The sequence below is a fragment of the Varroa jacobsoni genome, unplaced genomic scaffold (assembly GCF_002532875.2).
Source record: "Varroa jacobsoni isolate VJ856 unplaced genomic scaffold, vjacob_1.0 scaffold_787, whole genome shotgun sequence".
NCBI lineage: Eukaryota > Metazoa > Arthropoda > Arachnida > Mesostigmata > Varroidae > Varroa > Varroa jacobsoni.
The window spans coordinates 45,464-73,070 of NW_019213689.1; the positions used below are offsets into that span (position 1 = coordinate 45,464).

General features: G+C 44.0%; 2 protein-coding genes across 3 annotated transcripts in view; one reads left to right on the forward strand and one right to left on the reverse strand.

The window, feature by feature from the left end:
- The window catches only part of SERCA (ATPase sarcoplasmic/endoplasmic reticulum Ca2+ transporting SERCA), a 33,322-nt gene that overhangs the window by 2,480 nt on the left and 3,235 nt on the right, over window positions 1-27,607 (reverse strand). For both annotated transcript variants that reach the window (XM_022839065.1, XM_022839064.1), the window contains exons 2-4: window positions 8,920-11,632; window positions 8,511-8,765; window positions 8,201-8,318 (exon numbers count right to left, since the gene is read on the reverse strand). In XM_022839065.1, coding sequence (XP_022694800.1) covers window positions 8,201-8,318; window positions 8,511-8,765; window positions 8,920-11,529 — 2,983 coding nt within the window. In that variant the 5' untranslated portion in view covers window positions 11,530-11,632. The remainder of the gene's footprint in view (window positions 1-8,200; window positions 8,319-8,510; window positions 8,766-8,919; window positions 11,633-27,607) is intronic.
- The window catches only part of LOC111263724 (uncharacterized), a 30,737-nt gene continuing 23,929 nt past the window's right edge, over window positions 20,800-27,607 (forward strand). Inside the window, exon 1 of the mRNA XM_022839079.2 lies at window positions 20,800-21,109. The gene's annotated coding sequence lies outside the window, so the exon portion shown is untranslated. The remainder of the gene's footprint in view (window positions 21,110-27,607) is intronic.

Consider the following 27,607-nt stretch of genomic DNA (forward strand, 5'->3'; position numbering starts at 1 on the left):
GTGTAGATAGCAGTGAATCACGATGGGAAATATATAGTTTGCTGCGAGACATAGAACTCCCACGAAACATCGAACGAAGAGTACATGGACCCACAGGACAAATGGTCAAAAATAGAACTGCTTTTGGTAACGTTACAATGGATAGTGGAGGCAGCGTATTTATAAAAGACAAGAAAAAGCTCTACACAAGATTAAACTTTATAACTTACCAGTTACGCATAGGTTTGCTGTATATGGCAGCAACAGTAGTAGTTTTTTTAGCAGACGATTTGGTAAGACGAGCAAAATACGAGGAGGAGAAAAGGAAAATGGTGAGCCGATTGCTTACGCCACAGCCCCCGAAGGAAGCCAATGAAGGGGTTTGAGACGAAGAGACAGAACGTCAGACACAGAACAGTTCATTACATTCTTCGAGGAAAATGAACGCCACGCTGTTGCTGGGGGGCTGAACCTTAGCAATGGACAATCGTTACTTCATATCTTTGTATGTGGCTGGGAAAACAGAATGACACGCGCAGTGGCCGGACATTCACACACCATTCGATGAACAGATAGATAGATACATTCACTATCAGACGACTGCCTGATCATTCAGATGATACAGTTCTCACTTGTTCAATAGTACACAACGTGAATTCGCAGCGGGTGGTTTTTGCAAGTCTGATCTACGGATTGCTGATGACAGCAGCAGTCATAATAGAAAAAGGTACAAAGTTCCACCTAATTAGACATCGAAGTAGTTCGTTTTAGCTAGGGAAAGCTACAGAAGATGATTGCTCTGAACAAAAATGACGCCATATAGCACGAAAACTGTTTAGGGGAAATGCGGAAGATCTGGAACGATCAAAATTCTTTTTCAAAGAGTTGTTGTTGTTGTTGTTACGTAAGGCAAAAACAGGTAAGCTGACAATGATGTGAGTAGCGATGGTACGTTACGTATGTTTCAGATAGCTATAGGTGGTAAGAGGTTGGCTAGCTTCGTTGTGTGGTACAATAGATAAGTACACAATCATAGTAGATGAAGTGTAATAAAGTCGAAATATCGTTTATTTTTTTTTTCTATTATGATATTGTTATGATGGCTATTACTATATTACCTTTTCTATTAATTGCTATGTATTGTCGTTATTTCATTCAATCCGTTATTATAATTATTATTATTTTGTATGTTTCGGCTCAGGTTGATGGTCATGTTAGTTCATCATCGCAAAACCGTCATTGTTGATCTCTTTTGCTGCTAATCGCAAAAAAACCATCGTATCAGCAGCGGCAATCAATCAAACGGCGGTCTTCGCAAACAGATCGATGAAAACAAATTCTGCTAATAGGGCAACATTACTGTTCATGCGTATTTAGATAGACGCTATATTAATAACGCTAGCATGCATTGATCGTTACTCGTATCGTCATCATTGCGTGTATATCATGACTTGTAAGAATGTCCAAGTATATTATCAAAAAAATTTATTTTTTTTTAGTAAAACACACAATCAGCGTTATGATCGTTGTTTAGACGTTGCTGTTAAAGAATTTTTTTCGCTTTACGCTAATACTGTGACGACGTTTAATAAAAACAGGAGGAAAAAAAACAAGAATAAATTCAATGTATCGGCGCGCAATCCCAACGCAGTAACTGAACAACAGCTTGCGTTTTTTCCTTACCCCTAATAGAGATACCCCTCTACCCTCCACGTGAAAGTATCTCGATATATTATGCTGTCTACGTGGTGGTCTACTACTATATCTCTACGTGGTTTCTGCAGCAAGCAATTATTACACCAGTTCGCACTGGAAGGTGTCAGCAAAAACGGCGAAGACGGCTAAATAGAAATGTAGAATAACGCCTTGTGAAATTGCCTAAAAATTTAGTAATAGAATTCGTGTTACATCGTACGGAACCATGCAACATCGGCTCTTGTCGCTATCAATATAAGGGAATTAAGTATTGCTTGATTTGTGAAAAATTTACTACTTTTGAAATTGACGGTACAAGATGGGGAGAAAGCGCAGGTGTATCATAATGCATATTGTGGTAAATGCGGATCGAAATTTTCCACTTAGCATCAAATTATACGGAGGATTGTATCAATTATATATTAGGAATTATACCAAGGGGCAGGAATAAAGGGCCAAAGAATGCATTCCATTCAATTTCACTTCTGATTGTATTTGTTGAACATTGTTAAGCTTGCCCCTTTACGCAATGTTATTATAATTTGGCATCTTAATAAAAACAATTCTTTCCTTAATAATTTTCCCTTGTCACTCTTAAGTGTAGACATAAATCGTGGCTTGTTGAAAGTCGGTCGGCTCCTAACGGGACTTTGACGGGACTATTCATCGTTTCTTTAATGTAAAAAAATGTACTTAAAGAGAATGACAATACATACCTGGAAAGGAACTAGCTTTTCTAGATAATTGTACCAACTTGCCACATACTACTATATAACCTTAGTAAGCGTATGTATATATATATATATATATGCGTATCTTTTTCTATTTATCTACTGCATATCTCTAATTCCTCCGAACGTTTACGAATCGCATGAATTTATCATCGACGACGGTCTTCTACGAGTCCTGAACAACTCGGACATTTAAAAAGACCTTTCAAATCAAGATTTTATCATTTCGAAAGCGATTTTTCTAGCTATCAAACTACAGATGTCCTAATAAGTTTCAGTTTTCATTCGAAAGGTTATTAGAAATGATTCTTTTTCAACAGCAAACATATGTTAGAAGCTGACAAAGACTTACTATTTCTTCTACTTTTTTGCTTCTGTCTGCGCTTTTGTATCTAATTTTTCAGGTAAAGTTTTTGAAAATTTGGAATTCTAAATCTCTTCTAATCTTTGAGGCACTCGCTTTTTCTCCTAATGTTTTTGCTGGCTTTGAATCTGTTTATTATTCTCAATAATAGTTTAATGTCGTTTTTACTCGTGCCAGCTTAACAGCGTTTTCTTGCCTTTACGAAGTTGTGTCCTTGCACAATCGTCAGCAAAAAGATGGCCTTCGTAGTACACTCCTCAGATTAGGACCGTTAGAACACTTTCCCTGGCATGAGTAACTGGATTAAATCAAGTTTCACAGTTATGCAAATAATCCTGTTTTTCACAATTAGTTCTGCACGATAGCGGTTTTCCACACAGGTTTTGATGGTTTATAACGAGATGATAATTTATTCGTTCGCTTTATATCAGTGTTTTAATCTTCAGCATAGACATTTCACTTCCACATTTCATTTATCTTTTTCTATATTTATATGCCTATTTATTATATATTTGCCGTTGACGCTCATTTTATGGGAGAATATATATGTATATATATTCTCTCATTCTTATCATTATCATCACCCCATTATAATTACTACTAATCCTATTCCTATTAATAAGTTGTATAGTTAAAATTGTGTTTATATACACCTTTTCTTCGACACTGTACATAACGTGTGCTTGTCCTCGGCAGACCGCGACCGCCAGGATCATGATCGGGGTTTTCTCTTTTTTAATTTATTGTTTTTATCGATAATGCTCTCTGCGATACGATCTATTAACCTCTTGCTCTAATTTAGGACAATTTTGCGCCTCGTTAAACCAAATTTTGCTTCGTTTTCGCCCTCTTTTTTAGCTATCAGCTTCCGCCAAGGCGCCAAAGGTTGTTTTTAGATGGCCACGACCGAAAGCTTTACGGCAAGAGAATAGTCCCGCCGTATAGTATGGAATGTTACCGTTGTCCATACCATCTTTCCTCTTGCTCTTAATAATACTTTGTCTTTTGCTATGGGGTTCTACTGCTCCCCAATGATTCCTTCTGTCAACGATGTTGTATCCGAAGTGTCCCTGTTTCACTGCCACACTTATCTGCTCAAGAGTTCTTATTTCTTCTTTCGCCTCACAGACTTCTCACGATGATCATGCAGGAAAGCCGGCAAATAGGCAAATTTTTGATAGGCTAATTTACGCTAGGTGAGTTAGCTCTTCTATAATTGCATTGATTTTCGGCATTTCCTAAAAACAACCATCGAAGATCGACATCGGCGGCCGAATCAAGCGCGTGAAGCAAAACAGTGCAGGATCCAAGAACTCTAAAATTATTACTATTAGCAAATATGAGCAGGCGGTTTCTTATGTTTGGAGGAGTGATGGCTTTACTAGTATTACCATAATACCAATCATTGTTATCTGTCATCATCCATCATAGACACTCATTCATAACTGTTAATATAATCCAATAGCACCCACTAAGACCTAAATGCCCCTTATCCGTCGTTATATCCGCTATAATGGAGTTCACGCACCTTTTTCTCAATGCCTTTTTATATATACCATTCGTACCTCCCCCCCCCCCTTCAGACACTAATGGTATAGAACGATAAGACAGATTCTGATCAGAGAAAGAAACTCAGGAGATCAGGGGCAACCGAATAAGTCACAATGAAGTGAGTGAGTGACAGATCATTAAATCGGAAGTAAAGGCATGGCATTTGAAAGTGGCAGAGTCCAGCGAATGGTCGGCTAGTTACCTAGCCGTGAATTAATACAAATTTGATCGCGTTCAATTAGGTAGTTGTAGAAATTTTACTGATCTCTAGGCATACGACCGGTTAAGGCTTGCGAGCTAGCGTCTACTGTACTACAACTGGCGGCAATCGAAGTACTTCAGAGTGCCACCGCACTCCGCTAAAGTGAAACGTCCTGAAGTATTTATTTCCTCTAGATGACAAACCTGTTTAGTTTTTTTTTGTACTGTACGAAACATGGAGTGGCAGATGACTAAATACTTCATAGCATCTTTAAGATGAAACACAATAAATTAGAAGCGCGGCACAGGCAATGCGCAAAGCGAAAACTCGTGTCAACTCTTGGCAACGTTATGACGACTAACCCATTTATCGCTTAACCACCGTTTCTAGTCGAAATTCGCCCATATGCGTTATTGGTGGCGTCACGAATCTCGCCAGCCGCGTATCACTCTTGTCCCAATGGACGGCGAGCACGTTACGCTTAATGGCGACCGACACCCCGAGTGTCGGAGAAGAATTCGCTACAAGACGTTTTGATGATGTTTGCGTGCTCGGAAACTGGCTCCATTTGTAATCCGTCCAAGGCGACAAGAGTCATGATCGAAGCGCTATGCTGCGAGAGGGTGTAGTAGAAATAAGTACCCGCCTTCGTTCTTTAAAACTTCAACTTCATTTAAACCTTATTTAAATGATTTTGATTTAGAACTTCGTTCACCTTTGCTCTTAAACATACTGCCATCTTCTACCTATCAAATGGGTGATATTCCCCTCAACCACGTACTTCTGCTAACACTAGTTCCAGGGAAAGGCGGTCAACTTCATGTAGAAGTTAGCAGTTGTAGTAATAATGTCATCTCGGCCACAAATATATTCGTCATCGGGGCCATTTTTTCGAGCTCTCATAGTAATGGCAGTACCATGATAATAACTATCACAAGAGTGTTAACGGCAATCTTTTTTCCGCGTATTTGTAGTTTCGTCGCGTGTATCGCGTTTACCCGTTTCTGACAACAGCCTCTTTCTGTGGTTGTCCAAGAACCACACTATGATAATAAACCAATGGTGCTAGCTATCACTAATGGCTGATTGTGGATTTCGGCATAATAAACTCGAGATTCAAACTGAATAATAAACCACTTATTAAACGTGATACCATCACGTAATGACATACTTAGTCAATTATATATATATATTTAGTGTATGTCTGAGTGTAATCTTTCTAGTCCAGCTTCTATTGCTTATTCTCAAACATTTCAATTGAGTTGCCTTCACGATGCTTGGACTTTTGGTTTCTGCGAACGGCAATGTCTTCAATAGAAGGATGTGTGACCACAAAGGATTGGTTTATGGGCTAACATGAGACTATGTTGAAACTGATGACAAGGTAGATCTCTACATGTTGCCACCGAATGAACGGGATACAAGCAATAGGACAAATTAGCACAGAGCGAAGGATTTCGACAGAGCTGGTTAATGAGTAGAGAGTACACTGTCAATGAATTTCACACGGGAACAAATAATGATATCTATTGAAACAGCGGTAGACGATATCACAGAAGAGAAACGATAAAGCATGCGCAATATAAATATATTGCCTAAAGGCTAGGAGAACATCGTAACGAAACGAACTATCGGTTTGTCGATGATTGCCGATCTTGTGACGGCTGTCAGAAGCATAGTTGTGAACGATCAGATAATTAGAGATAGCTTGTCGGCAAGTCTATGATCATACTAATACATTGTAAGAGTAGCATGAAGAGACACGCAAGAGAAACCATTAGCGTTACGAAGCGGCGGCGGCGGCGACTATGCGACAGAAATTCGTGTGCGCGAAAAACAACATTATTGACGGCAATGCACCCAGCAAATCCTGTAGATTTCTGTAGACACTGCGACCCCAGATGCGGATAAACGTGGGATAAGAAGCACAAAGGTTGAGTTCCTTCGTCTAGTGATTTTCATCTGCTTGATACGTGTCGCTACTTGCGCGTGACTGACACTCCCTGATGCTTTCATTTCCCCTTCCCTCGTCTCTCTGACTATCATTTCCCGTCTTTCGAATCTGCCCATGTGATCTCCAATGTCCCGTTCCATTCATTATCAACGTTTATGGTATCTCTACTTGGTGATCGCAAGCTGAAGTCAGCCAATTAGACTGAGGCTGTTATTCACACATCGTCGATTCAAGATTTCAAATCATATAGACGTTGTTGCTATTCTTATTACTGTTATCTGTTCCGTATTAATATCTCTTGTGTTGTTAATACAAAAGCACTCTATACACACACAGACACGTTTCGCAGGCAACGTCCACACCCAAAACTGCTTAATCTACAAATGTAGTTGAGTGGTCGGTTAAATAGTACAGAGGACAAGGGGAACGGGAGAACTCATTGTCTGATTAAATTTGTCGTCATTCGAATACTGTTGCATCATGACAGTTCTCTGTTCTTAATCAAGTCGAAGTATCAGTCAGTCACACCAAATACTATCCACCACAATCAACAATAACAACATCACAGCTTGAGCGAGTCGTTTCGAGAAGATAAACTTGATAGAAATTACGGGAACTGGCGTGTCGCCAGTGTCACTTTATGGGACAGCCTTTACCGACCAGTACATCGACCACCCGGTTCCGCTCATTCTAAACGCGCACGGGTTCCTTTTGTTTCTCCCTTCTCTTGCTTTGAACGGGCGACTCGCTCAACTATGATAGTGTAAATGTATGTCACAATCGGAGTTAAGGCTTTCATTACGGATAAGGTTAGGTAGGGCTGCACATCTTGGAGGCGGCATTTGGAACCATATTGTTTCAGACTTAATGTGAAATACTCTGCTACGATATTGTCGTCTTGCTCGGCTTGACCATCTTTTTCTTCCTTCTAACCCACTCATTCTCTCTGTATGGATGCCTATTGTTATCATGCTATTATTAGTGGCTTGTTACGAAAAAATATCGGCTTCAGTCATGCATGTGGTCTAAAACTACCTGTTATTCGAGAGTATTGCGCCAATTAGAACGACCCACCAAAGGACCCCGCGAATATTTATAACGATATCCTATATTAAAGCGAAAGTCAACCTGGTACGCGAATTGAAAACCTCAGCCGTTTCAAGACATTTAACTGGGCTCGATACATTGGCAAGTAAACAAGGCAAGATGAACTATCGACGGAGTAAAAATTAGGCCAAGTGGTTTTGAGTAAGGCTGTCCGCTCAGCGTCCTAGGTTCGAGACTCTCCAAGAGATAGCCTTGTTATTGTTGGTGGTGGCATGTAGTTGTTTTCTGAACAGGAGAGCTATGAGCTGCTGGCCATTTTTACGTTGTACCGAGACTTTATAGCGATTAACCAGCTTCATGCGTTCGCGGTATATGGCGATGCGTGTAACTTGGTACAGCGCGGCCAAAGATCAATGTTCAGTTCTATTATGGTAGTAGTGTTTCTATTGTACAAAATATTAGCATAATGATAGTAATAATAATAAATGATAAGATTCATGCGTTGCCGTGATTATTGGCACCATTAATATTTCTATGAAAGGAGAGAACACGTTTATGAGCAGGTTAAAAAGTTTAGATGAAAGGGAACCAAATAAGAACTACGCCGAGATAAATTGCCCACGCTGCCCCCAAGACGGCACCCTCTACCAACGCTTGTGACGAATTTTTAGTCGTACCATCGATGTAGGTGCGTGCAATATACTTCATTGTCTCGTCGAGAATGACGACAGGTAGCGACATCTTGCACACGGCGATCCATTCGTTCGCGCTCAGCGGGCACACGCTAAATACAGTCTGTAATTCGGATAAGAAAAGCAATGCGCAGAAGGAATTCATTATCCGCTGATTCACGATGGGCTTGGCTGATGATAGTCGCTAACGGCCTACTTCTGCTGCTTCACGAACACTTGCCCCCTGCTGTTGACACCGAAATTATTTGTCCAACTATCAGGGAGGATGCATGGGGGGAAATAGCAAGTTACTTACATTCATGATATCGGTGTAAAGGACAAGGAAGTGGAGAGACATCGACAGCGTCATAGCACCGACTAGCCACAGATTGGTCCAGGGCGGCATAACGAGCAGCGACTGATTCTCCGAAAGTGAGTTGAGTGCATTCAGCATCTCGATGAGCACAAGCACCGAAAGCGCCATTGTCATAGGGTGAGGATCATGGAATACAGCGCAGTCGATTCCAGAAAAGTTTGTCTTGTCGCCTATGCAGGACAAGTGGTGAGTGACCTGGAATATACGAAGGGAAAAACATCCGAGTTTAACGAAGTCAATCAAGCTACACTATTGTAACGAACAAGCACAGAAGATCATATATCTATAGCTTAGGCTATATGGGCCAGTCTATTACAATTCTGCGTATGTCGACATTATTTTGTCGTACCTGGTAGAACGAAAGGTGCGGACCATCGGGAGCCACCATGTACCACCAGGCAGAAGCGCCCACCGTCGCCGCACCGACGTATCCTCCAATAGCCATATAACGGAAGAACAACCAGCCAGAGATGAGGGATTCGTCGGCCTTGCGAGGCGGGCGCTCCATGATGTCGAGGTCAGGCGGATTGAATCCGAGAGCAGTAGCGGGAAGACCATCAGTGACCAGGTTGACCCATAGAAGCTGTACAGGGATAAGGGCCTCAGGCAGACCCAGTGCAGCCGTCAAGAAAATCGATACGACCTCACCAATGTTTGACGAAATCAGGTAACGGATGAACTGTTTCATGTTGTTATAAATTGCGCGACCCTCCTCGACGGCAGCAACAATTGATGAGAAGTTATCATCGGCCAGCACCATTTCAGCAGCGGACTTGGCTACAGCAGTTCCAGAACCCATAGCAATTCCAATTTCAGCTTTCTTTAGGGCGGGGGCATCATTCACACCATCACCAGTCATGGCCGAGATTTCACCATCGGCCTGAAGGAACTCAACGATCTTAGACTTGTGGGCCGGCTCGACGCGTGAGAAGAGACGAGAACGCTGGGTGGCACGTCTTTGCTCATCAATTGGTAGGTCATCGAATTCACGGCCGGAATATGACATACCGGTCGTGTCTTCCTCCTCGGTAAAAACCCCAATACGACGGCAGATTGCTTCAGCAGTTCCCTTGTTGTCACCAGTGATGACAATGACACGGATACCAGCAGCGCGGCAGCGCATGATAGAATCGAACACCTCCTTACGGGGGGGGTCAAGCATTCCGACCACACCGACAAATGTTAGACCAACCTCATAGCGGATGAATTGCGTCGAGTCACCGAGCTCCATCTCGTCGGTGCGCGGAGGCGTGTCAAGGGTGGCAAGAGCCAGGCAACGAAGGGTGTCACGGCCAGTACCATATGCACGAGTAGTAGCAAGGATTTTGTCTTTTAAGGCGGTGGTCATGGGGAATTTCTTATCCCCAATACGCACGTGCGAGCAACGGTCGAGCACGCCTTCCGGGGCACCCTTGACAAACATTTTGGGGCCAGGGCCAAGCTTGTTGGGCTTAGTGGGCACGCAGTACGATGACATAGATTTACGGTCACGAGAGAATTCAAGGGTACATTCTTTCTTCCACATCGACTGGATGCCATGGGTCACAGTAAGTGCGGCATCACGTCGGGACTTGCCGGACTTGTCGAATTTGAGCGGGTTGATTTTCTCAGCTAGGACAATCAGGGCGGTTTCAGTGGCCTCGCCGACCTTCTCAAAGGCCTGCTTGTATTCGTTGAAATCGATGGACGAGTCGTTGCACATAACGCAGATAGTAGACAGCTCAACAAGCGCTTCATAATCGGTAGGATCGACACGGGCGCCGTTCTTGAACACTTCGCCAATGGGTTCATAAGTGGAGCCAGTCACTTCGAACTCATGGAAGTTGATGTCGTTGTTCTCAGCGTAATCGATAATGAAGAAGCGTGACACGGACATTTGATTGGTAGTGAGCGTGCCAGTTTTGTCGGAGCAGATAACAGAAGTGCAACCAAGTGTTTCTACGGAGGGCAGGGAACGCACAATGGCATTCTTCTTGGCCATACGGCGAGTTCCCAAAGCTAGACAAGTGGTAATGACAGCAGGCAGACCCTCGGGGATGGCGGCGACGGCGAGGGCAACGGCAATCTTGAAATAATAGATAGCGCCCTTAATCCATGAACCACCGTGAGCGGGGTCATTAAAGTGCCCAATGTTTATCGCCCACACAGCAACGCAAATGATGGAGATCACTTTCGACAACTGCTCACCGAACTCATCAAGTTTCTGCTGCAGCGGAGTTTTAACTTCTTCAGTCTCAGCCATTTCAGTACGAATCTTACCAATAGCGGTCTCCACACCAGTACCAATGACAACACCTAGAGCTTTTCCGGCGGCAATATTCGTTCCAGAAAAGAGGATGTTTTTCTTGTCTTGGTTGACGGCGCGGGGGTCGGGCACAGCGTCCGTGTGCTTAATAACGGACACCGACTCACCGGTCAGGATGGACTGATCAACGCGAAGCGTAGTCGAATAAATCTTGACGAGACGGATATCAGCTGGTACCTTGTCACCGACAGACACCTCAACGAGATCACCGGGCACGATCTCTTTGGCGCGAATTTTCTGCACGCCATGCTTATTGCTGCGGATGACCTTACCCATTTCGGGCTCATATTCCTTTAGAGCTTCAATAGCAGATTCAGCATTACGTTCTTGCCAGACACCGACAACGGCGTTTGCAATGAGAATGAGAAGAATGACAAAGGGTTCGACAAACGCCGTAATCGAATCTTCCTCTTCAGCTTCGAACAACGCCAGCGCGAACGAGATGATGGCGGCAAGAAGCAGGATCTTGACGAGCAAATCGTCGAATTGTTCGAGAATAAGCTGCCAAAGAGCTTTGCCTTCCTCAGCGGGCAATTCGTTGGGTCCGTATTTCTCTTGATACTTCTTCACCTGGCTGTCAGAAAGCCCACGCTCGGGATCGGTTTGGAAGTACTGCAACACCTCCTGGTACGTCTTTGCGTGGCCCTGCTCCATGGTTTCCTTTTTGCGCGTGCAAAGCGCAAGTCCGGGCCCGAAGACGGAAAACGGCTCTCAGCCGCTGGCCAACGGTCTCACCGCGGCCGCTTCACTCACGGCTCTGTAATAACAGCACAACAGATGTAGATCGTTAGAAATGCTACTAAAAGATTTCGATAACGACCTTTCTACTTGTATATAACCATAGTACTGCACGTTCGAGATCTGGTCTAACATCTTTGATAGGGGAACTTTCGCGCTGTTTATCATGTTTATTGGCTAGTAGCATTTGTTGAAGAAATAACTGAAGAAAAATATAAATGAAATATATTTAATAGAATTTCAGCGGTCGTAATACCAGACGTCGAATCCATAGGAATAATGAAATCAGATTTGACTACAGTCAGTTGACCTCCACGATTCATTCCAGTCGCCCCAACCATAATAATAGTTTAGATTATAAGAAAAACTTTTTTTTTTCTGGATGGAAAGAACTGTTTCAGAAACCCCCTATTCCAATATTGTCCATCTTCATATATTGAGTGGGGGGAGGGAGGGAGGAAGGAAGACATAGTTAACAAAGTGGCGATGCCATCTTGCGTCACCGACCATCTTAATTGAGCCCCCAAAACTATAATCATCCGCACGTCTCTAGTGTCGGGGAGCGGCCGCTTCGTGAATTGCGTCACAGAGATGCCAGCAGTAGTCGCAATCGCAGCCCCTGCGACACCAACGTTAACAGCAGCAACGACAGACAAGATCTGTGCTGTTGACAGGGTTAACACGCTGGCAAGTTTTGTGTTTCTCCGTTATTTTGCGTTTCCTCTCATCTGGCCATCCTCTGATGAGTATATGCAGCAGACGCCGCTGCGTCACACCAGCGATGAGCGGCTATGTAAGATTCAGTCATTACTACCGCCACCATCTTTCATTATTTCCAGCACTAGCGCTAATGGGTATACGGATCAAGGCAAAAGTAAGTTGCAGCACAACTGCGGAAAATATAGGTGTATAGTTGTAGAAAAGAAGCTAGCCCACTTAGAAATACATTTTCAGCTGAAGCAAATACTGTCCCGACTATAAGTTCGTTGTCATTTTTGAAGCAGTACGCCGATCTGTTTCCTAACTGTAGGAAAACTAATCATAGTTGTGAGTTGAGTTTTTTTTTCTCCGACCATGTGTTGACAAGTGTTCACGTACTTATTCCGTCGCCTATGAAGCAGCAACTGCTAATACTGCTGGAGATTAGCGTCACGCATAGATCGATACCCTTATATTAGGTTAAATTAATATCACATAGTAATACAGGTCAGCCCCAAGACACCGATCTATATAGTATAAGCCTGCGCTAAACTAAAGTGGTCTAGTTGAAATGCAATTCAACTAGCAACTTATTATATGGCAATAATAATCGTAAATAGCGAATACGGCTGCTATCGTACATTTGTCTTTGCGGGCGTCAAACTATATAAACAGAATAACAATAGCTGCGGTATGACCACTTCAATATATGTATTATACTATCATTGTTTTTTTTTCGTTTTGCTTGCGGCAGGTGCTTCAATTTGACCAAAATCTTACAGACTTCATTCAACATGAGCTCTGCTGAGGTATTATGGTTGGCCATACAAAAATGGTGGGCTCATGCGGCCAGAGATAGCCATCATATAAGCTTCAGCCAGTCAAAAACCTGCCTTGCTTCTTGGCGAGTATTTACAACTGCGACATCTAATCTAGTCGTCTAAAGTGGCCTGCGACGTTAGGCGCTCACATACATCCACCAGCTGATTGAGCAACAGGTCCACATGATTATAAAGACAGCACGCGGGGTGTTGCCGAGTGGGCCGACATCTTCCTGTAATTGAATCGCCAGCCAGCTAGCTCTCTCTATATGCTGAAGATACGGAAACGAGAGTAGCCAGTCACCCTGGAACATTGTCGACATTTACGAAACCTGCTAGGTACCAGCAAATCACAGTAATTATACTTCGTTTGGAATACATCGATATGTAAACAAGCTCAAAAACACGGTACAATATTTAACTTGTCCTGCTTATCACCGTTTATTTGGCAGCACAAAAACGCTCATTCATGTTCTTCCGGTTATCGTGGACTATCAGTCGTACCGACACTAACTTAAATCGATCAGAGACCAATAGACAAACGCAAAGCTTGTTTATTCAATAGTTGGCCCAAGCCGATATCACTTAATACAGCAGAAAGACTCTGCTGTATTAATTACATATTCTGCTGGGTTCGCTGCGTGTCCTCAGCTCGAAAGTAACCGCTTAACTTTTTTTTAAATTATAGTGACAAACATAATTGAGGTCGCACCACTCATCACGTCACTATTATTGGGCTAATTTAATTTATCTGAATGTTTTTACTGTGCATTTAGCCGAATGACGGGTTATTTCACATTGCTATATGCCTCTGCCGAAGGAACAATTTGACCCATTTGAAGATGGCAAGCCGACATAACAGCGAGAGTACCCACTTGCTGACAACGGAAGATTGTTACCCATCCTCGGATAGGAAAGAGACTGTTTAGTTTAGAATTTCGGTTTAGAGCTGCCACTATAAATCCTTAACTGGGAGCTTTCAATTGTACTGTTTTGTGCCTGCTAGTTGAGGCTACATGCATTGTTCGATTTTGATCATCCAATCATGGTTTAGGTGCAATAGGAAGAGTTCCTATTGCACCCTACACGGCATACAGACCCTCTGAAAGAGCGCATTACGTTTGAATGGGGCAAATTTTGTAAAACGCTTACGAATAAACACCTACTCCATTGCACATGTTGATTATTTCAAACTATAAACCAAATGCAACTACGGCAAAATCGGCATCGGAAGTCGTCTTCTCAGGAAAAACAGGTACTTAAAAATTTCAATAATAACACTTATTACGCTTATATATCAATGCAATTCTTAGGAAATTCGACATGACAACAAACATATATAACAAATCAACATAACGATCTTGAAATATGACAACCACTCGCTGTGTTGTCAGGGCCATCAGGTATAAATGTGTTTTTCAAATGAGGCTTGGGCCTCAAGAAAGCATCCCACACCTGTCTTTGTCCACGCGAGCTGACATTTTTCTGGAGCTCCAATTCCAGAAAGAAAGACAACAGGGTTTGGTATAATAGGCTTCTCGTTTGAAGTAGCAAACAACTGCTTAGCAAAGGCCAAGAGCAACACTCGCGTATTCGAGCGAGCTCTGTTTATATCGCTGTTGCGACAGGACTCTACTGTCCTAGTTAGGAAAGCGGGGGAATGTTGATGACAGTGGAGTGTTACTATCTATTAAGCGTCCTCTGTCGAGCGAAGTTGTTACTGTCACAGCCAGACCCCTATGGCCTGTTGCCGTTTCTCTCCTTTCCCCTCTTGCCGCCATCGACTTTGCCCTGTTTTTGCCTGGCACTGAAGGAGGTCGACAAGCAAAGCGGCCCATTGTCACTTGGCTCAACAGCGGACCAGTGGAGGTAGCGGTGTCCATTGTCCAGCACAGACTTACAAGCACAGCTGACGGCGTGAATAGTTCGCTAGCATAGTGCATAGCACACGCTGTGCGCATGGGCCGTCTAGAAAAACTCAGTTAGCACATACAAACACAAATGCTAGGTATGAAAACACAGCGGAAGGCTGGTTGATAACAATACCTCCGGTCGAACGGTCCATAGATCTACCCTGCTGTCTGTCTGCCTAAATGTAATTGGCAAACCAACGCGCATCGACCAGCGGCGGCGCTGTTGCAGCAACTAACGTTAGCGAACCCCTACGTGGAAGGTCTCGCTGCTCACCCCCAGCCGACGGTCCCATATTTTGCTCAGGAAACAGTCTGCCGTTCTAGTGGCTAGTTCCCGAATAGTCACAATAGCTCGAATAGTTGCCAATCGCGGCGGCAATGACGAAGTCAGAGGCTACCATCGTCACTACTACCAATACGATAGGCGGTCATAAAAACAGACGGACGATAATAGCGAGTAAGCGAAATGTCGCTTTCATTGTGGTAAGAGCAGAAGTGGTCCGCATAACGAGTCGAAGAAGAGCTAAAAACGAAGGGAAAGAATAAACAGCAAAAGCAACATTCGACGCGGCCACAATAATCTGAATAAACACAAATATATATATATTTAGCCTTAAACCCTCTTTCTTCCACAAGTTCACATATGGGGGTCTAGTAGACTAGCTGTCTTGACTACAAACTAAGTAACGCAACGATCAAACATCCAGTATAGCAACCATACCAAAGGTAGCACTACTTACGGACTTACGCTATCTAAATGTGAAATAATGCCCATTTGTCCACTGCTATCGTATTATACGTATAGAGGTGTACTGACTGATCGTTTATAGGAACATTCTCTTCTCTAGGGTTTAGTGGGCATTCACTAACCATCCGATAGGGGGCGCACTTAAGCCGAAAACAGAACGCAACGCAGACTCATGTTCGCCTTATTCTGTGTTCCGATCCACAGCATGCAGACAATATTTCTCTCCGAAACGAATGCTTCCTACAAAAACGTCATACCAAAGTTACTGCTCATATGCGACTTCAATCAGCTTGCCTGCCATGCGCGAATCTCTTCGGCTTAAACAATCATATACCAGTGAACGCTCAAAAGTGAAAGACAAGGCACCATTTCGACATTTTCTTAGCACAAGTCGTCCAATAACGAACTTAAGGGTGACTAACTTCCCACAAGTTAACATTGTACGAATGCAAAAAGGATACTCTATATCGTAGACTAGACATGTCATAACAACTACGTTGGGGTTCTTAAGATCCTTTGTGTCATAAATCCCAGCAACACAGATTTCGTTGAAGTATTTTTATACAAGTATAGACACCTTGAGAAGGTACAAAATCCATTACTCGTAATAACCGTACATATGCTAAGCTGAGTAGATCACAATATCGAAAATACCTCGACAAGCTTGTGGCCGAAACCAACATATGAGTGAATTTAAAAATAACTTCAGCAATTCTTCGCTTTATTAAGAATGCTTATTTGCTCAAGATCACTGATTGCCACCAAATCAATTGATACTGGGGGCTTAGTACTTCATTAGAATGCCCTTCGTCTTTTCGTATCAGGTGTATCATCTGCACGGCAGCTATGGCATGCACGAATCGTACGTCGAGACTCGAACACGCGACGTGGAAGGGGAGTAAAGAACATCTGGGCCGCAATTGGCAATGGCGGAAGAAGACAAGACAGACAAAGGTAGCTTTCATCACACCTTTGCAAGGAATGAGCTTAGAAAATAGCGAAAAAGGAGCACCATATTTATATCCACACATGCAGTCCCTGTATATTTACGATGAACGAATATACTAAAAACGAAAACGAAGTACGCACCACCTACCACCGATGCATTTGGTGTGGGGCAATTTCTTTGACGGGAAATTCTGTCTCTTCACTCAGCCTATTCGTATCCGTCAGAATAGTAAGCGTGCGGTGAGTCGACTGACCACCAATTACGTTGCATACAAATGCAAACAGCTCGCGCGAATCTGAGACATGCTGCATCGTTGTGACGAGTAATCTAGCCCGCATTCCGCAGCTTGACTGTCGATTGCTGATACTCCTTCTATAGAGGAGGGGGTCTACTTATAGTGATGATGTCAACTATCAATCTTGTCAGTAGAGAGCATTTGTTAGCGAAACATAGGTGTAATGTTTGATCATTCATTGCTATGGTGAAACCCATTATTTAGCCAGCCCGATCGGTTCTTTTGGAATAACAGTAAATATGATCCTATATATGTTTCTATCAGTTTTCCTCAAAAATGTGATGGAAGTGTCGCGAACATTTTACGGTGAGCCGCTATTGGGTTCTGGGTATCTTCAGAATGATAGCCTGTTCTCTGATTAGACATTGTAATGATCGAGGGTTTCCTGCAATCTCCCCTCCCGCCACCTTTCTTTTCACTGACGTTCTGGCCACGCAAGCACACGTTGACTTCTCGATGGTACAGCTATGCCCCTCAACGGCTGCTGTTTTAAATGTCTCGCAAGCCGAACGGTAGAGACCAGCTGATGCCATCACAAGACCGCCGCTAACCGGCACTCAAAAGGAGGAAACTAAACGCTAGAAACGCTGAGAATTTGCAAGTGGTCGCCATGGGCCAATGCGTGTCAACTTCGTCTTGTATTCGAATGGCGTTGTCTACTTTCTTTGTTCGGAGGAAGATTGCCCATCGTTCTAGACATGAGAACTTACTTTTATAATGAATAATCAACAAAGTCTGCGACTCACTCAGCTATAGAATCGCAGAGGTTGAACAAAATGTTTCTTTCACTAAGTGTATGTTATAGATTATACCTGAGCCTCACCGTCATCAGTTCGAACTTAGCATCACTTTGTATTCGCCGTGTTATTGTAGACTGGCTATAGCCTTCAACGGCCCTCCGACTGATCCACCTGCCCCACACTTACTTGGCATTAGATGCCTCTCTATCGAGCCGCTAACGAACGACAAAATGTTAGTAAAATGGGGACTAATTGAACGTACCTTAGGTATTGAACACGTTCGGTTTCCGCTGCATAGACACAAAAACCTTCCCAGTGTGATTAGAGCACGACGATTTTCTACTATTTTGTTATATGATTATGTACAGATAAAGTAGTCTTGACTATCCAAAACTACGGTACAACCTTGTTAGCGCTCAATCCCAAAGATCTCCTGCGCACTCATTCACGCAAATACACACAAAGACCTCAAATGGTGGTGACGATGCACACTTTTAAAGTTCTTCTGTTTTCTGCACAGCGGTAATTGTAATGCTAACTTCCGAGGAACTGACTAGAAAAAGACCGCCAGCTTATATCTGTCTGTCTAAGTCACCGAACGATCCCTGCTACTGTTGGCCTATCACCTTGTTCCTGGTGCCGCTGCTGGTACTGCTGTGATAGTTGTTAAGGATGATGTTGTGGGGTGATCTTGGCGGCCTTTTGCTCCCCCGTTTCCCTTCGTACTGACTCTCGACCGTCGATCGTTTACACTAAGCTTTCGTTGCTGTTGCCGGTGTTGAAGTTTGCCATTGACCTTTTTCCTCTGCCACGACTTGTAATTGATACACGTTCTAGACAGACAGTTGTCTGGCTGGCGTCTGAACGTTCGATGGGCCGACGCTCGCAGCACGTTGTCACCGCTGCTGTCGCTGTTAAGGGAGAACGATAGATACAGACGCAGACAAAACGGGTAGCAGCCGGCAAACAGGGGGCGACTCTGCTTTCAGCGACTACTGCGGCAAAAAGCGAGTGGTACCGTGGCCACTGCAGCTGCTGCTAGTGCTTCTATCGCTGTTGGGATTTGTTACGGTGCTGCTAAGCAGAGAGGCCTTTCAGGTGTAGCGGCAAGTTAGTTTGCCGTCTGCTCTTTCGGCAAACAAACTCGCTTTGACAACGTCCTCCTCCACCATCAGCAGCATCACCGTTAGCAGTAGCAGCAGCAGCAGCAGCAGTAGCAGCAGTAGTAGCAGTAGCAGTATCGAACGAACGAATACGCTCAGCCCCTAAACAACAGCACAGTCGAACGCGGCGCTGCGGAGCACGCAGATGCTTGACGTCGTCAGCAGCGGCAGAGGCAATGACCAACAATCGCAGCCAAAATCCCACTGCCCTCACTCGCAAAATAGCATCACCGGACCGAGCGTACGAGATCTGCGTACGTGCTTTGCGTAACTTTACCAATACTTCGCTAGAATTACCTTTGTAAAATGAACAAGATTGCATAGAACATATATCGAACAAGCAACACGACTGTATTGTCGCCGTCGGCCTGCACGGCAATTTCCTTAGCAGGCTCTAGGCGGCAGCAGCAGCAGCAGCAGCAGGACGAACGGTGTCTGACTGCCGACAATAACGGATCACCACGGCTTGACTAAGCACGAGTTCATTAGAATTGCGAACTAGAACAGTAAACCAACAAAGACCACTAGAGGCGTATATCTTTATCTAAATCTCACTTTGGTAGACAGCGTAGCAGCTCCCAACACCGTACCGTACCGTTGCCTCTAACCAGCTTACCACCCACCAGTAAGATGCTCACGCTATTGCGCTCTCACATGCAGCCTAATAATTAGGCAGCGGGTTTGTCGGATGACTGGAGTGGACGCAGCGGTCGTAGCCCCGTGGGCCGCCGTTGTCCTCGTAGCGGTAGATCGCTTGGCGGTTAACGTTCTCTATTGCTACTGCTTCGGCTGACTATGATCTACAGAGCCTGCCGCTATTGCTATAGTCTGCTGGCTGCTCCTGCCGTCGTTCGGTCTGGCCGGCGTCGTCCGTCAATTTGTCTGTCCGTCCGTCTGTCGTCGCTAGCGCGAACGAGCATCCGCGTGATAATTCTAATTGGACACGTAAATCCCGGAAGTGACGAAGACACCGAAACCACTCGCAGCGCACTCAGCAGCAGTCGACCGGCTGCTGGTGTTGTCGCTGTGGGCTATTGTGTGGGCAAGACCTTACGACCGGCGACAACAATAGCAGCAGCAGCCGCGACATAGCGACAAATAAAGGACCATAAAGCTGGGTTCTGGCAGCAAAATCTCTTAGCTGAGATACCTAGACGGTAGCAGGAAAAGTGTGGAGCCGGACTCGATAGGCGGGCTTGTTCCTGCCGTCTGGTAACGGTGGCGAGGGAATGGCGCCACAATTCAAATTATTCGAACGCTCTAAACTCCTAACGTTCGCGCACGCTAGCTATTGCGCTGAGCCTCGATAGCTAGAACCTAATTATCTAATTATTTTTTGCCACCCTATATATGGAACCTCAGTGCAGCCTGGTCCGACGGCCTAGTACAATTAAGCGAGTGTTGATTGATGCTGCTGCGGTCACCGCTGCCGCTATCCGCAACGGGATCAGGGATCATTGCGTAAGCTGGGCTGAAGCGGAGAGCCGCAATGCAGATGTGTTTTTCCGAGAATGGTCCGTTGACAGTCGTTTGTTGTTGGTGGACACTGGTTGAGCTGCTGGCGCTATTTCCCAGTTCTGGGTCAGTGACGTCGTCTGTCGCCGCTGCTTACGTCAACAATCGGTGGCTGCATGCTGTATGGGGCGGCAGCTGATGCCCATTTAACTGGTGTTTAATAACTGCTACTGCCGGGTTTCGAATGCAGCCATCGGCGCGGGTTGTAGCGTTAGAGCAGTGTGAATTCATAGAAAACGGGCGATGATTAATAAACGAGCGGTCCGATGAAAAAAGGGAATATAGGCAAAAATACCAATCATCATCATCATCATCGACTACATCACCGTCGTCTCTTAGAAAAAACAAACTACGTGTATTTAAAGATGTATGAATAGCAAGCGAAGTGCCTTTTTCGGTTGTGTAGATTTAAAATATACTAAAAATCATATGATAACGAGTACAGACAACCAAGGACCAACCATTGACATAAAACTAGTGATAGTAACTAATAATAACAACAATAATATCCCTCTGGGAACCGTAAAATTAAAAAATTAGTGGATAAAAAAAACTTGATGGAATCTATAAGGCATTAACATGTGATAGTGAGGAAGAGTAAAGATGCTGAAGTTACGCTGCCGTCACTGACTGCAAGGCTTCAATAGTCAGAGGTACATGTTGAAATTCTTATTTCCCAATCACGTTCGTGAAAAGTTTATTCCGTTTCAGGTTTTCTTTACAAAGCGATACTACTTACAGTTATACTTAGATAACTAGCGTTACAAATAATTTTTCGATCGAAGATTTTCGATGACAGAAGGGACGAAGTTTGATACGAATATATAGTAGAATTCTGTTAATGAAACGAAAATAGGGAACATGCCAATCGGCCATAGAAAGCGGCGTTCGACACCCGACAATATTTGTCTGCCATCAAATGTCGTAACGTAAAAAACGGTGTCCTTAATTAGCTGCTTTTTGAAACAAAATACGTTTTGTTAAAATGACACGGCAGCTAGATCCTAGTACAATGTTTTGTAGACAGTGATCGACGAATGTCTCTAAAAATGGCCGAAGTTGCACAGATAAGGATCGCCTATAAGAACAGTTATCGACAATAAATATATCATTATGAATCGTGTAACTCATGATACTACGGATAAGTGCCAGCTCCTCAACTATTTTCTCTTACGTATAGAGCTCTTGGTAACAGCCATAGTCATTACTAAGCGCTAATCCAGTATTTCAGGAATGGCACAAACGTTTTGTCAATGCCCGATTCGGGGTGATGCGACGATTATAATATACAGCATATATGGTCGATAGATATATAGGCGATGCATGAGCCTGAGGTCCCTATATGGGTTCGCGTTCAGCTACGCTGCTGTTGTAATGTTATAAACGAGACGAGCAGTGCGTTTGGAGCCCAGTTTACCGATAGTACCAGCAAGAACAACAACAACAACAACAACTGTCATACCAACAAAGGTAACAAACAACAACAACAAAACCTTGAGAGGAATAGGTAAAAGCAGGCCGCAATACTTCAACAGTAGTAAGACTTTCAACCAATAGCATTGCTACTACCATGAACATTGAGTGAAAATCATGCGCAAGGTGACAGGCTTCCTTCTCGAATCTAAACGTTTAGGATCGCTGTTGAGTTCTTAAATTGACAAGATTAAAGCCGTTAAAGATCAGCTTGCCTAAAGGCAGTTTATGAAGTCGGGATTGATAATGGCCTTTGCTGATGAGATTGCGATGGTTATAGCGTCAATTTTTAACGGAATCACCGCGAATTGGTCGCGCGCCGCATTTGGCTAAGGTACAATGATTGGCTGCTATCGTACGCTCACATGCGCTACGGTACCGACGTAACACCTCATCGTCGTCGTCACGCAATTGGCTTGCTAACTCCAAAATGGCGAAGGGGCTTTTGCGAGAGCGAGACGAAGTCCGAATTCGCAAACGTTGCAACAACCAGAATATCCCGTCTGCTTCAGTAGCGTAAAAATAGTAAAAAGGTCTGTTGAACCGAACCGCTCATTATCCAAGTATACGTGATTATATGTTGTAATAAGATGATCTGGGTGCGTGACACTGTTTTAATCTCTGTCAGCTTTTATCACGCGACCCTGTAATTGTACAACTGACATTGTACTGTATTGGTAATCGGAAGCACATGCATATGTTACTCACTAATACACTGAATCATGATGTTATGAGATGCGATATATAGAACAAGCCTTTAGCTAACTAAGTTTACAGATACTAGCTCAATGCGAAAATGTAGGTTTTTGCTGAAGGCCTCATTCTTAGCAGGACAGTATAGCAGACGACGGAGGAGTCCATCTGTCGTCAAGATTTTCGGACATCGTTTTTCACAGAGACCTTTGTGGATGTACACCGCCTATATGATACATAGAACCCAAGCAGCGTTCAAATGAATCTGGAGTTATCTTCAGGTTAAGGGCGTGCTAGATCGTTGGATAGTGCTGGTTATAATCATACACATTGTATGCGACCTATGGGTGTGCCTCAAGATGCCTTGAAGAAAACTAAGAGTATAGTAACAGTATAGGTACCCCATAGCTGTTGGTGTTGTATCTTGGTTTTGCTTTGTCATTTGGGTCTCAGCGTACCTCAAAACCTATAAATCGTCATATAACGTCTGGGTTCAAACCCAAATGCTTCAGATGGAATGCCCAACGGCGACACCAGACGTAGTGTTCGAAATATAGAGATATATTATGGAGGAATTATTATTAACCCAGTCCATTCAGGAGACAATGGTTTAAGCATTCAAACAGGCAGCGAAAATACATCACAAACGACACCATAAAAAAAAGCGAACTCAGAGAACAGTTTACTGTTTCATGGACGTTTCTATTGGTTTTCATTAGCGATTACCCACATCTAGCTACAAGCTTTTACCGTAAGTCAATTTTCTAGCGTAAATGTTAGCGCGATTGACTCGACCCAACTTGTCCTGAACTGACTCTGTTGACTCTTGAACGTACAAAAGCTGATATACCAACCGTTGGCATTTCGTATTATAATGCTAACCGTGCTCGATGATGTCGAATCTGGCATTTTCGCCTGTGGACGCCATCACTGACACAAGCCGGGCCGTCGGCAAAACGGACCGATCGGTGGACTTGTGTCGGAAATGTGCGCGTGCTACCTACTAGCATTAAATGTAAAGGCTACCCTTTTCCTATACTTTGCAGTCCGGTGCCCACTGTCATTCCAGCGTGATTGACGCGGGCAGCAATACCGTCGGCAGCTCTCCAATGACAACCAGAGAGCTCGCTAGATTATTACTAAATGCCTTGAGTTCTCTAAGGTGTTACAACACAGAATGTACGTACAGTACGACAGTAGAGCGCGAGCAAACTAAGGCCCAGTTGGTGGAAGGACAAAAGGATCACCACTAGGTTTCTGTCCTCAGCCTCTAGGTACCTGCTTGCGTCCGCAGCGACTTCGCATATCTAGCCTTCTATTGAACCAGTCTGGACTTTAATTCAATTGTACAAGTATTGCTATTAAATATTTAGTTATAGCTATTGATTGTGACCACGCACTGGAACACTGAAATCAAGGGCTTCTCAAGTACGTGCTATGACAAAGATTTTTAGCACACTACTCATAATTGCACTGCTTAAAAATGAACCCTCTCTTGACCTGATCTGCCTATTTCGGAGTACGACCAGGTCGATGCGCTGAAGAAAACAAGTTTTCCTCTCAGAGATTTCCCAGCAGATGATTCTACTTACATGAAGAGAAAAAAGCTTGTGTGAATCATATGTAAAATCATATATGATAAAATGTATTGTGAAAAAATCTAAAGCAACTTCTAGTATAAGATAGACAGACAGTTTGCCCTAATGAACCTGTATAAACTAGCTTCCGTACGAATAGTTAAGGGATGAATTAAGATACATATAACATATGAGCTAGTTTAAATCTTCAGACGGATGCTGACGTACCAATCCGGCCTCTGATATTAAATGATTATAATACTAGAAGGACATCAATTGCTCCCTTATCAATCGGCTTTTACCTTTGCTTGTCTTTTCGGCAACTCGTAGCATAGACAAGCGACGGTTTGTCGCTATTAGTTTAGATAGTGGGGCGCTTTTCGAAGTGTTACTGACCTTTCTAAAGCTAGATATGGGTACGGCAGTGTCTTCTCATGATTGCAGCTGTCTCTTAGTGGTCGTTTCCTGGCGGAATATCGTACCCTAGCACACTACAAATTGAACCGTTCAAGAGTTCGCTTATGGGGATCTCAGAAGTGAGCTTACTTTCCTAAGCATTTCCTATGTACCGAAAACTCGAGGCCAGATCTAGCTCTTGGTGAGGTTGTGCTGGGCAAAGTTCCACTATCTTCGAAGACTTCGTTCTAACCAATCGCAACCTCGGACCGACAGCGGGCAGCGGCGGCGGTAGCAACTGCAACCAAACCCGCGCTGAGGACATCGTTGACCACCCGTTGGCTATGTCGGGATAAACGCACGTAGAGTTTGTCTGTCGAAAGGAGGAGCACGCGCTAGCGAAGACAACGAGGACGCTACATTGTATGGTGACGGCTTGCAAAAAAACAATAGCAAAATTTAGTCGTGTATACTTCGAACGAGCGGGGCTTCTACTCAGACCAAGGTATACTAAACGAGGCCGATAACCGAGCGACAAGGCAAACTGTTTACAAGTAGTTAATATTTGCGTAGTAGCCGAACTAGCAGAGGATCTGGGAAATGGTGAAGTCTGAAGAAGCTTTTAAAGCGGTAAGTGACTTGGCACAACTCGACAAACGGTATCGTTCATAACATTTATGTATGTATGTATGTATATTTGTTTGTGTAAAGAAAGTACAGCACAACTAAGAACCATGGGGGAAATGGACAGACAATGCAGAATACGCATAGTTCAATAGGTTATTCAAGCAGGAAAAATGGTTACCTATATCGGATCACGTTCTATTTCGTTTCTCGCTGCTTCAGTCTATGTAGGTTTTATATATACCTCCTAGGCAAATTTGGTACGATGCTAATAGATGCAAACGTCAAAAATTAAGACCTGTTTAAACGAAGCATAACCTAAAATAACTAGTTAAAATAATAGAAGAACTGGTTACTATCGAGCTCACGGATACGTAGCGTTCACTTAAAAAATAAGGCAAACAGCTCGAGCTGTACCTTCACGGACCTTCGCTCGTAAGCGCATCTATGTTCAGAAGAATGCATATGTATATATACATCTAGCTCAAAATGCCCACAGCATATATATATATATATATATACGTAGTTAACTAAGTTACGGCATGGATAAATATGTTGTCTCAAGGGCAACTTCCCTTGTCATGTTCAGCCAGCAACAAAGGCATAACGAGCGTGCAATGAACTATTGGCCGCAGAGAGCCACGGAGACGCGATAGGGTTAGGTCTCTACATCGAACCTATCTAAGACGGTCATGCGGACGAACTACTTCGTGCTCTAATTGCTAACCAACACAACGATACGCTAAGGAAACAACGTTGCTCATTTCGCTGCTGTCTGTGCCTTTGTCTGGTCCTGCTGCTACAGCTGCGGATTGATGTTGTCTCACTTGACATTAAGGCCAAGCAGAGGAGACTGTCACCGATAGAAGAACGGCAAGGCGCGCGGCTGCCTCTGAACTTAGGCTAAGCGAATACGAGATGCATGCATTAGAAGCATCAACCAGCCGCCGAACTGAGAATAACCTTTAAGAAAAAGCGTCTTGATCCTCTCCTAGAAAACTTAAGCAATGCAAATTAAAGTCGCTTTCAAGCGGTTGCCCGTTTGGGGTCTGTTCACGCGGCTCTATAAGCCCTAAGTTCTCTTTCGTCTCGACCTTCAAAGATAGATCATCATCATCGTCCTCCTCGTCGTTTATTGGGCGATCGGTCGACCGGTCACCAAAAGACGGCAAGCTAAGCCTCTAGCTTAGTTGAGCGTTAAAGTTCGAGCAGTGCACCGACGAACAGCAGCGACTAGTATAACCCAGCGGACCACTGCGGCGAGTAACCACAGCAAGAGTGGCCACGACCGCTGCTGTCGTAGAGGCCAATGTTGCTGCCACCACTGCCGCAATCAGAGTCACCGTGATTGTATATGTGGGTCGGCCCCAAGCGGTTTCTAAACAAGAACAGAAACAGACCTTTTATTGGCGTCCTGTAGATACTCAAACCCGAACGGGCGGTCTAGAGATGCACGATCTTCTCGCACGAATAAATTGGGTTTCGAGCCTGCATAGTATGCAAAAAGTGCACGGTATAATGCTTTGCTCTGATGTTACCGTTAGAAGGTGATCGTTGGCTTCTGAAGGACTTACAGCTGGCACCGCCGAGAGCCTATTGTGTACACCTACACGTCGTATACCACCAGCATCTATCCGAGCTCATGTTTTTGTTTCTAGCATGCGATCGATGACGGCGGCTAAGCAATGAGTCGGCCATTAACAAACCCAGGCTATAATGCTCGGGTTACGCAGTTTATGCATAGTCTAACTACGATTAATACATATATATACAGACGATTGACGCACCGCACCATTATCAGTACCCGGTAGACTATACGTGCATGGGCTAACCAGCCAGCCGGCCAGCTCAAGCTGTATCCCGGTTCGCTCTCTGTTGGCCTTTTACTCGATGACCTCTACAAAAGGAAAAAACTGTCGTCGTCGCCATCGTCGCATGGCAGTCTTCTGAAAGCAAGCTGCCGTCTGTGTGGCTACGATTAGAATATTGTAGAACGCGCCCTTCTCCTGTCAAACACCTGCGCCACATTGAATGTGTAGTCTGAGCTATACTTCAAATCGGACCCTGGCTAAAAAATTAGGCCGCATGAAACCCGTTTGCTTATATCAGTCAGTTGCTTACCCTTCGTTTTTTTCTGTCTGATGAAAGCCTAGCTTCTAGATAGATATCTGACTTTGTCAGGTGGTGTCTGCCAGAACGTCGACTGTTTTTTGCCCTGGTTGCTCAGGTCTAATCGAGCATCACCTATGTTGCTATTTGGTTTCTCGGCAACGCTTTCTGATCTCGGTCACTCACTTATTGTTCTTTTACTATAGCGTATACGAGTTCTTCTGTTTTTGTTTGTAACCGGCCGCCACAAATGGTCGACCCGAGCAAATGCTTCGAGTT